The 13,192-nt window shown below is 50.2% G+C and overlaps 1 protein-coding gene across 1 annotated transcript in view; it reads right to left on the bottom strand.

The window, feature by feature from the left end:
• The window catches only part of LOC128828748 (excitatory amino acid transporter 5-like), a 78,466-nt gene that overhangs the window by 24,394 nt on the left and 40,880 nt on the right, over positions 1 to 13,192 (bottom strand). Inside the window, exons 4-5 of the mRNA XM_054013671.1 lie at positions 10,341 to 10,383; positions 8,099 to 8,321 (exon numbers count right to left, since the gene is read on the bottom strand). Of these exons, the coding sequence (XP_053869646.1) occupies positions 8,099 to 8,321; positions 10,341 to 10,383 (266 nt within the window). The remainder of the gene's footprint in view (positions 1 to 8,098; positions 8,322 to 10,340; positions 10,384 to 13,192) is intronic.

The following is a 13,192-nucleotide window of genomic DNA, read 5'->3' as shown; positions in this document are numbered from 1 at the left end:
CCAACCAGTTATGCAGTCACCTTATAGTAGCTCCATCTAGGTTGCATTTCCCTAGTTTGTTTCTGAGAAGCTCATGCAAGACAGTATCAAAAGCTTTACTAAAGTCAAGATATACCATATCTACTGCTTCCCCCCATCCACATGGCTTGTTACTCTGTCAAAGAAAGCTATCAGGTTGGTTTGACACTATTTGTTCTTGACAAATCCATGCTGACTGTCACTTATCTCCTTATTATCTTCTAGATGTTTGCAAAATGATTGCTTAATTATTTGCTCCATTATCTTTTCGGGTACAGAAGTTAAGCTGACTGGTCTGTAATTCCCTGGGTTGTCCTTATTTTCCTTCTTATAGACGGGCACTATATTTGCCCCTTTCCAGTCCTCTGGAATCTCTCCCGTCTTCCATGACTTTACAAAGATAATCGCTAATGGCTTAGATATCTCCTTGGTTAGCTCCTTGAGTATTCTAGGATGTATTTCATCAGGCCCTGGTGACTTGAAGACATCTAACTTGGTTAAGTAATTTTTAACTTGTTCTTTTAACATGCAAAGACCTTCAGTTGATGGTGGCTGCAATATAGGAACAATTGACAAACTCCCAAAAGAGCAAATTTCTAGTCTAGATAAACATCCATGCAATTTATATTATTTATTATTCATGTTTATTACAGTTGGACCTAGAGACCAACCAAGAACAGGGCCCCAGTGTGCTAAGTACTACACAGATACAGAGTCATGGACAGTTCCCTACAGCAAAGAGCTGGCAATCCAAGGCTATGTCTTTACTGCAAAGTTAGCTTGAGTATTTTCTACACTCAAGTTACCTCCTCTCCAGTTAGCCTCACTCGAGGGAGAGTGGCCACACTGCAAAATAACACGCAAGCTGCACAGAGTGATTGGATCAGCAGCACAGAGTAGCTGCATCCCCACTGCATTATTTGCTCCAGCATCGGCAGCACTAAAGTGTCATTCCCCTACCACTTCTCCTGAGCTACAAACTTCTGGGAGTCAGTTTAGGAACAACACTTGAGTTATACCTTGAGCTACTACTGCAGTGAAGACAAACCCAAAGTAGAAAGTCAGACCCTGGGCAGGGGAGAGGGATATAACAAGCTTTGGACATCTGTGAAATTTATCTGAACTTATTTAGCTCCCTATTCTCTCCCCACCCTGCCTGCAGTCATGTGATCGTTCCCTAACAACCTGGGCTTATGATAGACTCATAGACTTTAAGGTCAGAAGGGACCATTGTGATCATCTAGTCTGACCTCCTTGTACATTGCAAGCCACAGAACTTCACCCACCCACTCCTGGGATAGATCTCTAACCTCTGGCTGAGTTACTGAAGTCCTCAAAGCACAGTTTAAAGACTTCAAGTTACAGAGATGTCTATGATCTGCCCCCTTCTTTTGGGCAGGGAGCTGGTAGGCCTATTTCACCACCACCAGTCAGTAACTTCTAGAGGCAGGTGGACTATCTTTCCTGTTCCTATTTGGTAATAACAGAATAATCCATTTCCGGGGGCACTGACCCTCCAAAAGTTAGTTTTGTGGGATTAATACAGCCCATAATGCAACAGGCTAAACTATCCCTCTTCTTGAATTAAAGGGATTGCACCTCATTTCTACTCTAGTACTGTATTTACCTAATAGCATGTGACATTGCCTATTCTTGTTTGATTCCATAATGACAAACCCTACTGTGTTGGTCATACTCAGGAGTCAAGATTGCTGGGGAAGCCATAACTGTCAATTTCTTGGCTTTTAACAAAATAAAAGTTCTTCAAGTATCTACCACCATGGTTCCCATGGCGCGTGAGATCAGATTTACTGGGAAGCAGTGTCTGATAGGGCCACCCTGCACCCTTGCTGTCCTTGTGTCCCTCCATCCCCACGCAGAGTAGGGCCATCTGACTTTCAGTTCCTTCTTACTGCCTATATGTGAGACAGCATGCCTGTAGGGCCTGCCTGCTTCTCGGTGATCCTACTGCAGTTAGTTGCTGGTGATTGGTTAGTGCAGTTATTAGGTAGTCAGCCCTTTTTATTTACCCATTGGCTCTACCAATGTTTTAAAAAAAATTCCTAGGTAGCTAGATGGCTTGGAGCCCCCTCGAAGTTGAGCTGTTGCAGCAGAAGCTAAATCCCCCGGTTTAAGCCATGCCCCTCCTTTGATGTGTCTATGCCACTCAATGATGGGCATGCTTAAGTGCTTTTCTTGTTTTGGCAAAGGGCATATCCCTGGCTGTTGCTCCCTGAGCTCTTTTCCAAGCGACACAGCAGGATCGGGGTGCCTGCCTAAAGTTTTCTGGAATGCTCTGTGAAGGCTCCTCACGCATGATGAACAACGATATAGCTAAGGCTCAGGCCTCCATCCAGTCCCTCTCAGCTAGCACCCCGGTGAGAGTCCACCCTGAGCACCAAGGCTGAGACACCCAAAAGACCCCAGGTATCAAGTATGATGCATGTGCCAATTGTCTCAAGAAGGGGTAGGAATGAGCATCACTCCAGAGACGAGAGAGAGAGAGAGATTTCCACGGCCTTCAGAATCAAGACGTAAGAGTCAAATTGTGTTAGACTCATCTCAAGCTCTGCAGCTGAGGGGCAGCTAATGATCTAAGATCGCTTTGGTGCCCTGATACCAATATGAACAGAGTGCCTGTGGTACCAGCTACATCCACTGAGCACCTTTCCTCTGGCTTTCTGGGTACCCAGCCCATCAATACCGTCCTTCTTGGCATCTATGGCCTGTTCAGCACGGCGTGACTGGTCTGTGGGCCTAGTAGTGCAGTCACACTTGCTGGCTTATATGACATCGGGGTGCTAACTAGACCTTTGGCCACCAAATCCATGGCAACACATGTAGCAACTGGGCCATCGGGACTGTCTACCCCCCATCCCAGGTAGAAAGGTTGCAGAAGCACCTTAGTACACCAGGAAGGGTAGCCCTACACTGGCAGAGGTGTAGTCCTTTGTCTTCTCTATCGGGACATAGTAAAGACTCATCAACTCAACCCCCTTCCCCTCCATGGGCACCACGCTGGGAGTCAGGGAGGGCAATGGGTAGGACTGCTGGGTGTTGAGCATCTATTCAACATGCCCTTTGAAAGATGGCCCAGGCGGATCTAAATATTTATTATAATTGCTTTAATTCGTAAGTTACACTGAGCCATTGAAGTGACACTCCAGAGAGCTCATAGATAAGCCACAGAGGAGTAAGGAATTAGTTGGTATGGGCTTGACTGAGATCCTTCAACTCAGCCCAGAGTAAGGCTTGGCACGTAACCGTTCCACCTGCAAGGGGCGCTTTCTGCTGTCCCCTTGCTTGGAGAGGGGAGGGCAGGGGAGTTAGCTATTCCCCTGCTGTGCTGGCGGGAGGGAATGCACCCAGCCAGCTGCTCTAGCAGGCAGTTGGGGGTATGGAGCCAAGGTTCCTCCATCTTCATCTCCTCTCTGCCACTTGATCATGGGGGAGGGGTGCACACTGGGTTAGCTGCTCTCATGTGCCAAGTAAAGGCTAGTCCAGTGGATTTCAAACTTTTGGGATTGGTGACCCTTTCCCCACAGCAAGCCTCTGAGTGTGACCCCCCTCATAAATTAAAAAAGAGGGGGGTTAATTTAATTTAACGAGGGCTTGGAGCTGTCAGCCTCACAGAGCTGATGGCTCGTGACCCCCATGTACCCACCTTGTGACTCCGAGGGGTCATGACCCCCAGTTTGAGAACTCCTGGGCTAGTGACTCTCTAGCCCTAGAGAGAGAGCAGTTAGATCCCTTCCTGGGAGAACGTCTGTGCCATGTATGTTGGAACCATATGTGACGAAGTGGGGGATTTTCTTATCTTTTCGTGGTTTGCATGCAGAGGGCATGGGACTCAGTGCCCCTGGGTGTTACTGGTTTAACGAGGTGAGGGGAGAGGGAGTTTATTGTTGCAGAGGACCGGAGAGGGAACTTGGGGCCCCAGCCAATGGCCTGGAGAAGGGACACCCCAGCGACTGGTGACCTGACGACCCTCACCGGAGGCTCAGCTCAGGAGTCGCAGCCAGTTCTGGCCAGTGGGAGGACAATGGGCTGCGAAGAGAGGACCCCATGACCTAACCAGCCAGAGGGGGGGTGGAGAGGAGGCCCAGAGGACCTTGTTTACCTGGAGAGAAGGCAATGGACAGAGGCGGGGCCTGGGGCCAGGGATCTCAGATGCCCAGCTGGGAGCAGGGTGGCTCTGGGCTGGAGAGGGGGAGCAGGCAGAGCCCACCTGGAGGCAGAGAGACTGGGATGTGCTGGGCTGAGGGAGGCCAGGCCTTAGGATCAGAGGGTTTCCTGTGCTGTGTTCAGTCACTCAATAGACCCTCCTGTTTTACACTGGCTGAGAGTCACTCTGGGCTAGAGAACAGGGTTGCATCAACCCCTTTGGGGGTGGAGGCCCTGGAGGGTCCAGAGTGAGTGGACTCCCTGAGGGGGCCCACAGCAGAGACAGACGTGCTAAGGCTCAGAGAGGTGCAGTTCCAGGAGGTGGAGAGGCCTGACCCCGAGAGAGAGTGGACCCCTGAGAAGGGCTGTCTCACTGAAAGGGGCACCCCCCATGGACCGCACAGGGCCAAGAGTGGGCACGATCTGTGAGTCTGTGACACCATATAGAAAATTCCCTCATATGGCCAGCTAGAAAATATCAACAGCTGTCCTGTTCTAGGGGCCTAGGTTTTACTGTGACGACTTCAGAACGGCGTGGGATGGGCTGAGATACTGGCCCAAACGAGTGTCATTTGTAATCTTCAAGTTTAATGTTGGTATTTTTAGAAACAGCAGCCCCCAGGATGAAGCTCTGGATAGCCAAAGGCAAGGCAATGTCAATTGAAGGTGCTACCTGAAGAACCAAAGGGGGAAACTACCTGAAGCCAATGCATGTTCAGCTTACGTGGCAAATCCCACCTGCTTGCCTTCTGCTTTGCTCAATGTCTGAAGATAAGGAATTACAATAAAAAAAAAAAAAACCACACAGTGAGCAAATGCTGCTGACCTTGGGGAGAACTGAGTCCATGATGGACATCTCCTCAAATCTTGAAGGAATGTCTGTGTGGAGCGCCTACCTCTGTATCTAGTCTGCCATCTTCTTTCAGAGGTCCAGTCGCTACATCACAATCATTCCATTCCAACACTGAATTGACCTTCCTTCCTGCTGGTCCCTCTCTGCTACCTCCCTTCTCTACCACTAATGACAATTCCACCCTCCTTTCCCCTCCCAGCTTCATGGCCTTGGTGTAATCTTCATCTCTTTTGTCTACTTCTCCTGCCTTCACCCCCATATGCAGTCTCTAGGCCACATCCTGTCAGTTCTTCCCCTTTATTATAACCAGATACACCATTTCCTCTATCCCCCCTGCTTCCCCTGGTCCATGATCTCACCCAGATCACTGCTACCTTCTCTTCTCACCTCTCCTCCTTCAGTCTATTCAAAACATCCCTGTGCTTCACTCACCTTTATCTCCCACTGCGCTGACCACATCACCTCTATCCCTTTAAGTCTCTTAATTGGCTTTCTGTCCCTTACCACAGTAGTTCTCAACCAGGGGTACATACACCCCTACGGGTATGCAGAGCTCTTCCAGGGGATAATCAACTCATCTAGATATTTGCCTAGTTTTACAACAGGCAACATAAAAAGCCCTAGTGATGTCAGTAGAAACTAAAATTTCATACAGTGACTTGTTTATATTGCTTTATATACTACACACTGAAATGCAAGTACCCAATATTTATATTCCAATTGATTTATCTTTAGAATTATATGGTAAAAATGAGGAAGTCAGCACTTTTCCAGTAACAGTGTGGCTGTGACACTTTTGTATTTTTGTGTGAGATTTTGTAAGCAAGTAGTTTTTAAGTGAGGTGACATTTGGGGTTCGCAAGAGAAATCAGCCTCCTGCAAGGGGTACAGTGGTCTGGAAAGGTTGCGAGCCACTGCCTTACCACATGAAGTTCCCTCCCCTTCAGAGCCTTACCTAGTCTTGCCCCCCACTTACATCTCTGATCTCAAGTCCTCCTGTTCTGTTCTCTCCCTACTCCTCCACTCATCTGCTTTTCACTTTCAGCTTCATCTTTGACCACGGCGTCCCTGGTGCTTGTGTAAGGGGACTGTTGCCCCCTTACTAACATTCAGTGGGGTGTTTTGGTTGCTAGCTCCCAGCAATAAAAGGGGAAGGGTCGATGGCAAATCAGGAGCCTGAGACTGACTGTCCCCAGGAACAATGGGGAGAGGCCAATGCTCCAGATCAGCCTGATTGACAGGGCGGGCAGCTAATCAGAGAGTCAGGAGGCCGGGGGGGGGGATCCCGTCCTCCGTGTGAATTGGAATGGCCTGGGTCAGACTGAGTGGGGCCGAGCTAAGGAGAGAGCAGGGGCCCGAGCTGAGCTGCTGGGAGCAGAGCTGCAGCCCCAAAGCCAGAGCACAGCCCAGAGAGAGCAGAGCTGCCCTGGGAGCAGAGCTGCAGCAACCAGAGCCAGAGGGGCCAGACAAGCAGCCCTGGAAGCAGGTCAGAGCTGGGAGCAGAGTCACAGAAGCAGCCTGCAGAGCCGACTTGTACTGGGAGCAGAGCTGCAGCAACCAGAGCCAGAGAAGCAGCCCAGGGAGCTGAAGGCAGAGCAGCAGCAGCAGCAGCCGTGCTGAGGCAGAGTGGAGCTGGGGCTGGGGCAGTCCGGAAGCCGTGTGCAGTCCGAGTGCGGTGAGCAGCTGGGGAGAGCGAGGGGGACCCTGGGCAGTGGGCCCAGCACAGGGAGACGCCTCAGCCAAGAGGCTCTGCAGGCCAGACTTGCAGGGGGATCATAACCCCGACCGGGCGGGGGCGACGCTGGGAAGAAGGGTCCTGCCACCTAGAGCCTGAGAGCGTGTGGCCACCGCCAGAGCAAGTGTCCAACCCGCAGCGTCTGTGCAGCACAGCCAGGACCTGAGAAGGAGCCTGGGACCTACAAGGAACAGACTGTGACCTGCCCTGACGTTCCAGAGACACTGGTTGTGATGTTCCCGGCCACAGAGCGGGGTGATGTGTTTTCCTTTAACCTTTCCCATTTTTCCTTATTCTTTTTTAAAATTAATTGTTAATTAAACAACTTGTATTTGCTTTAAATTGTATGAAATGATCAGTGGGTCAGGGAGGTGCCCAGTACAGAGAGAGTACCCCGGAGTGGGGACACCCGAGCCCCTGTCCTGGGTGACCACAGCAGGGTTGGGGGTCGAGCCCCCCAGGAATCCTGGGCTCAGCCTTGTTGGGGTTTACGAGGACACTGCCAGACAGGAGAGTGGAAGGTGAGTCCTCGAGGGCAGGGAGGCCTCTGGGTAAAGGAAGTGGGAGCGAGGACTCGGATCCTTTCGCTAGCCCACTTCACCGGGGTAGTGCAGAAGCCAGGAAAGTTCCCCACAATAGCGGGACCATTTCCCCGCTTACACTTGGAACAATCTCCAGTTTCCTGCTGCCAGCAACTCATCTTTCCTTCCTCACCTCCCCCACTTACAATCCAGAATCTTTCCTTTCTTGTTCACCCATCATTTAGCCTCAATTTCCCTTCCCTCATTTGCTGGCCTATGATGGCTTGGCTCTGCTAGGTTACAAAGACAGAACAGAAACACTCCCTGCATTGAACAGTTTACAAAGTGCTGTGTAAATTCTAGAGCGTTATAAGTAGCCTGTAATGATTTCTGATAACTGTTTACACTTACGACCTAACTTTTCCAAATGTAGCCTGTCACCCCTTTTTAATGAGTTTTAACTATATAAAAAGTTTGGATGATTAGTAAGTGACAAGCTGTGTTACCTAGAAGAGCCCAAAAAGTCACAAAATTATTTAAAACACTTAATAAAAAGCCTATTTTCAATCATTATTACCCATATTAATAGAATTAATAAATAATAACTAAAATAATAATTTCTCACAAAATGCATCTTGTACTGGGAATACACGGAGAGGAAACCCTGCTTTGTTACGTATGAGTACAGAGATTTAAATCAATGCAACCTTAACTATGGAGCTGCTATGATACTTTCAGAATTAAATGCCTCCCAGTAATGCTGGATCAGTAGGTAGCATGAAATCTGACTCTGTATTTGGCAAGTACCTATTGTAGCAGAGAAGATAACAATCCCCAAGACATTCATTTCATTGCTGGTCCCAGGCAGGGTCCGGTAGGTCATTTCCGGAGACGGGGTGATCTCAAGAAGCACAGGCCTTTGGATTTCGGGATTTTCATCGTCAGGTGCAAAGTAAATGAAGCTGAGAGGTTTCCCTGGGATCTTTGGAAAGCCTGAAGATTTCACCACTGGGATGAGAACTGTTCGATACTGCAACAATTAAATGAAATTAAAAGCTAACGGCCTACTAGCAAAGGACTGGCTTGTGCTCACTCCCATTGACTGGGGCCAGTTCAAGCCCAAAATCTGCAAGGGGGAAGCTTGTTCTGCAAGAGGGAGAGTGATATCAAGATCAGCTGGTACTACCACTGAAAATAAGAGACCAGCTGTGACCTAAACAAGAAACCAGACTGGGGAAGTGTGTTTGTTCCCTTCAGATCACAGCCCAAGCATCCCTGGATGCAGTGTACAGGATGCACGTGAAGGTACATGCACGGCTCACTTACCTGCATGATAGACAGAGTAACATACGTTCTGTTTTGGCTGGGACAGTCCATTTTAAGCCCTGTCCCCGCTGTCCCAATTTTATTTTATTTTTTGGCAAAACTGGACATTTGTCCCATTTGCTCTCGCCAACTGATCGTCAGCGAAAGCAAACGGGACAAATGCCCAGTTTTGCAAAAAAAAAAAAAAAAAAAAAAAATAGAGCATGCCCCCTAGTGGGGCATGGAGGAACGTTCGGGGGGAGTGAGCGGCAGTGCCAGCCTCACCCAGAGGGGCCCAGGCCAGCCCTACGTGTGGGGGGCATCCCCTAAGGCTCAAGCCAGCTCTGCACAGGGAGCAGCTCAGGCTGTGCTGACAACTGCCCCCAGCTAGGAGGGGTTGGCCTTGCTTTGCAATCACCAGTCCTGCCTTTCCTGTGTCTCCCTCGCATTTCTCTCTCTTGCCTTTTTGCTTCACTCGCTTTTTTCCTTTCCTCTCTCATTGACCTTGTGATCTTTTCCCCTGACTTTTTCAGTCTATTTCTTGCTCTATCCCACTTTTCTTGGTTGTGGAACAGTTGTTCTCTTTTCCTTCTCTCTTCCTCTTCAGGTTTTTCCCCCTCTCGTGTTCCACATTCCAATCGCCCTGGGCTCTCCCCACCTTCACCGTCTCTCAGATGCGTTCTTCTGCCTCATACCCCCAAAACCAGGCTCTTCCCTCCACCCCCCGATTACTGCCTCCCTGGGAAGATCCAGCAAACACAAACCACAGGTGCACATTCGCCTGGAATAGGCTGGTACCTGATGCTGGCTCCCTCTACCCAATCCACATGGTCCTTGTTACACAGCCTTCACCCTGCAAAATCCACACGTGCCATTCTGCCTTCCCTTCCCCTCCCAGACTCTTTCCCCTCGCCCTCCCCACCACACATGCAGCCTCCTTCCCCTAGGCCTCCCCCTGCACCCACAGAGCGGCTCATTCTCCCTCCCCCCTCCAGTCCCCATCCATTCTTCCTCTCAGGCCTTCTCACCCTTCTCCCCAGGCTCTCTTCCCCACATCCTGGCTCTCCACGCTCCACCCCACAGGCCGGCTCCTCCTCCCAGCTTCCTGCCCCTCTACCTCCTGGTGATTCCCCACCCCCACCCCAACATGCCCCTCAGGGTGGGGCTGGCGAGTCTGGACAGGAGGCGGAAGCTCTGCTGTTCGCCCTTTCCCTGCAGGCTCTGCCGTCTGGTACCAATAGGAACTCTGGCCAGAGCAGCATTAATGGCCCGATTTCCAAAGGAGCTGAGCCCCGGGGTCTTTGGGAAATCTGGCCCTAGGCTCATTCTAGTGGGGGGCAGAAGAGCCTTTTCATTTTTAACTCCCCAGGTGTACGGAGGCTGAGTCTGGGGAGGACACGACATATCAACAGCGAGGGACCCCCTCCCCCCAACCGTGCAGCCTCCCAGCCAGGAGGGCTCTAAGCCTGGCCAGGGCACATGTGCAGCCCCAGCACACGTGAGCTGAAGCTTCCAACCATGCGCCACGAAACGGGATCCACCCTTGTGACGAGCCACAGTCACTGTGGGTGAGTATGGAGGGGGGGGGTGCTTCTTCCTGGGCAGGCTCCTACAGCGAAAGGTGCTAATCACTGATATTGAGAGAGCCATCCAAGCCCACTGGGCTGCCCATGTGACCCATCCCCATGGGGCTGTTCTCAGGAGCTGAGAGGTGACTTAGGAGCTCAGGATCAAGGGAACTCACCTGCTGGAATGAAGCCTCAATCAGGTTAGAAGGAAACATATTTCTGTAAGAAATGAATGAGACAGGAATGAATCAGCCTCATGAGCTTGAAAAGAAAGTGGAGAGCCTCTTTGCAGGATTAACATGCAGAGAATTAAGGCGAGTAAAGTACATGATGGCTCATGCTCATTCAGTTCGACTGATTCTACTGCCCCCTTTCCAAGTTTAAATCAGGAGTGGAAATGGGATTTAAAAATCAAGTGATAACACGGCTGCTGAGCCAATTATGTAAACCCAGAGGCTAATGTTGTATTTCTGAGAACCCGTTTGCCATCCACCATAATCTCTCCACCGCCAAGAGGACGGCCATACAGTCCCTGAAATCTAACCACCAGATAGTGATTGAACCAGCAAAAGGGCCGCCACTGTAGTCCTCAACTGTGGTGATTATGTTAACGAGGCCAACTGACAACTCTCTGACACCAACTACTAGAAAGAACTCAAAAGAGAGCCTACACCACAATTCACCCAGGAATTTAAGGACATCATCAAATTCTTCCCCAAACAACTCCAAGAGAACCTCTACAAACTCATCCCCATGAACGCACCCTAGGGACCTTCACACCTCAAGCCACTCCCCACACAAAGGGCCAGCTTCCTCCAGGACACAACTGGCTTCCTCCAGAAACTCCACAACATTAACAGCCTGCCTCAGAACACCATCCTTGCCACCACCGATGTCACTTCCCTGTACACCAACATCCCTCACAATGACAGCATTGCTGCCTGCCTCAAATATCTACATGACAATGGACGTCCCTCAGAGATCCACCCCAAACACATCACCAAACTCATCCATTTCATCCTCACCCAATTTTACATTCAACAACCAACACATTGTCCAAGCCATGGGAGCAGCTCTGGGTACTAAGATGGCTCCCCAATATGCCAACCTCTTCATGGCCCACCTTGAAGAAGAATTTCTGGACAAATACACCACAAAAAAATGGTATACCTGAGATACATCAATATTTTCATCCTCTGGACAGACGACTTAAACCCCCTCACAGATTTTCACCACAACTTCAACAACCACCACCCATCCATTAAAAACTCTCTGGGACACTCCCACACTAGCATCAACTTCCTGGACACCACAATCAGCTTCAACAATGGAATCCTACAGACAACTATATACAAGAAACCCACGATCACCACACCTACTTTCACATGTCCAGTAACCACCCCAAACCCACCAAGAAATCTGTTCTTTGCAGCCAGGCACTCACATACCACAGAATATGCTCTGAGGAGAACGTCTGGGATACATACTTTAGCACGCTTGAAACCACCTTCACCAAACAAGGGCATTCCACCAGAGAAGTAGATTGCATCATGGAATGTGCCACCCAAATGCCTTGAGCGAACCTGCTTCAATACAGAAATAAAACCCCTTCTGACCCCACTGTCTGACCCCTAGTTGTCACCTACCACCCCAGTCTGGAACCCATATAGGGTATCATCAAACAACTACAACCCATATTTGATGGGGACCCCATCCTGAGAGAAAATTTTCCTGAACCCCCACTTCTGACCTGCAAACACCCTGCAAGGTCCCCACCAACTCAAAGCAGCACCAGACCCTGCCAGCACAACAGATGCAAAACCTGCAGACATCTCTCCACTGCTACAATGATCAACACCTCCCACAACACAGCTTTCAAGATCTATGGATCCTACACATGCCTATCACAACATGGAGTGTACCTCATCCAGTGCACTAAAAATGCCCCGAAAACAACTGTGTGGGTGAAACCAGACAATCACTACACTCTCGAATGAACTCACACAGGAAAATAAGACAAAAACACCCCTGTCCCCTGGGGGTGAACACTTTTCACAGAGTGATCACTCTGTGTCTGACCTATCAATCCTCATCTTCAAAGGAAACCTGCACAACACTTTCAAGAGGTGAGCCTGGGAGCTTAAATTCATTACTCTGCTAGACACTAAAAATCATGGACTGACAAGAGACACTGGATTTAGGCCCTGTCTGGCAAGTTTGTGTGCAGTAAAGAAGCTTTGAGCGCTGTAACTCCCGAGGTTACACACTGCCTAGCCACTTATGTCTACACTAAAGGGGGGGGAGGTGTCGATTTAAGATACGCAGACGACTTACCCCGCTGTAGGGACGGCGGCAAAATCGACCTCCGCGGCTTCCCGTTGACGGCGCTTACTCCCACCTCCGCTGGTGGAGTAAGAGCGTCGATTCGGGGATTGACTGTCGCGTCCCAACGGGACGCGATAAATCAATCCCCGAGAGGTCGATTTCTACCCACCGATTCAGGCGGGGAGTGTAGACCTAGTGGAAACTGCACAGATGCCGCGCTCTAAAAAAACCCACCCCGACGAGAGGCGTAGAGCTTTCTGCGCCGGGGCTACTGCGCTGGAGTGCCAGTGTAGACACCGTGGGGATTACAGCGCTGCCATTGGCCTCCGGGACGTGTCCCACAATGCCTGTTCTCGCCTCTCTGGCCATCGGTTTGAACTCTACTGCCCTGCCCTCAAGTGACCAACCAGCAAGCCCACCCCATACATTCCTTTGCAAATTTGAAAGTCCCCTTCCCGTTTGCTAGGTGATGCATGCAGTGGTCTCAGCCTATCTTTCCAAGTGGCCATGCCTGTTCCATGCACCAGGCGATGCCCCGCTTGGAGCAATGCCGAGCTGCTGGACCTCATTGGCATCTGGGGAGAGGAGGCTGTCCAGTCCCCACTGTGCTCCAGCCATAGGAATTATGATACCTCCGGACAGATTTCACGATTCATGACAGAAAGGGGCAATGACCAGGACACACTGCAGTGCAGGGTCAAAG

Source organism: Malaclemys terrapin, chromosome 24 (genome assembly GCF_027887155.1).
Source record: "Malaclemys terrapin pileata isolate rMalTer1 chromosome 24, rMalTer1.hap1, whole genome shotgun sequence".
Lineage (NCBI taxonomy): Eukaryota > Metazoa > Chordata > Testudines > Emydidae > Malaclemys > Malaclemys terrapin.
Note: the sequence above shows the minus strand (reverse complement) of the source record. Positions and strands in the feature narration are given on the sequence as shown.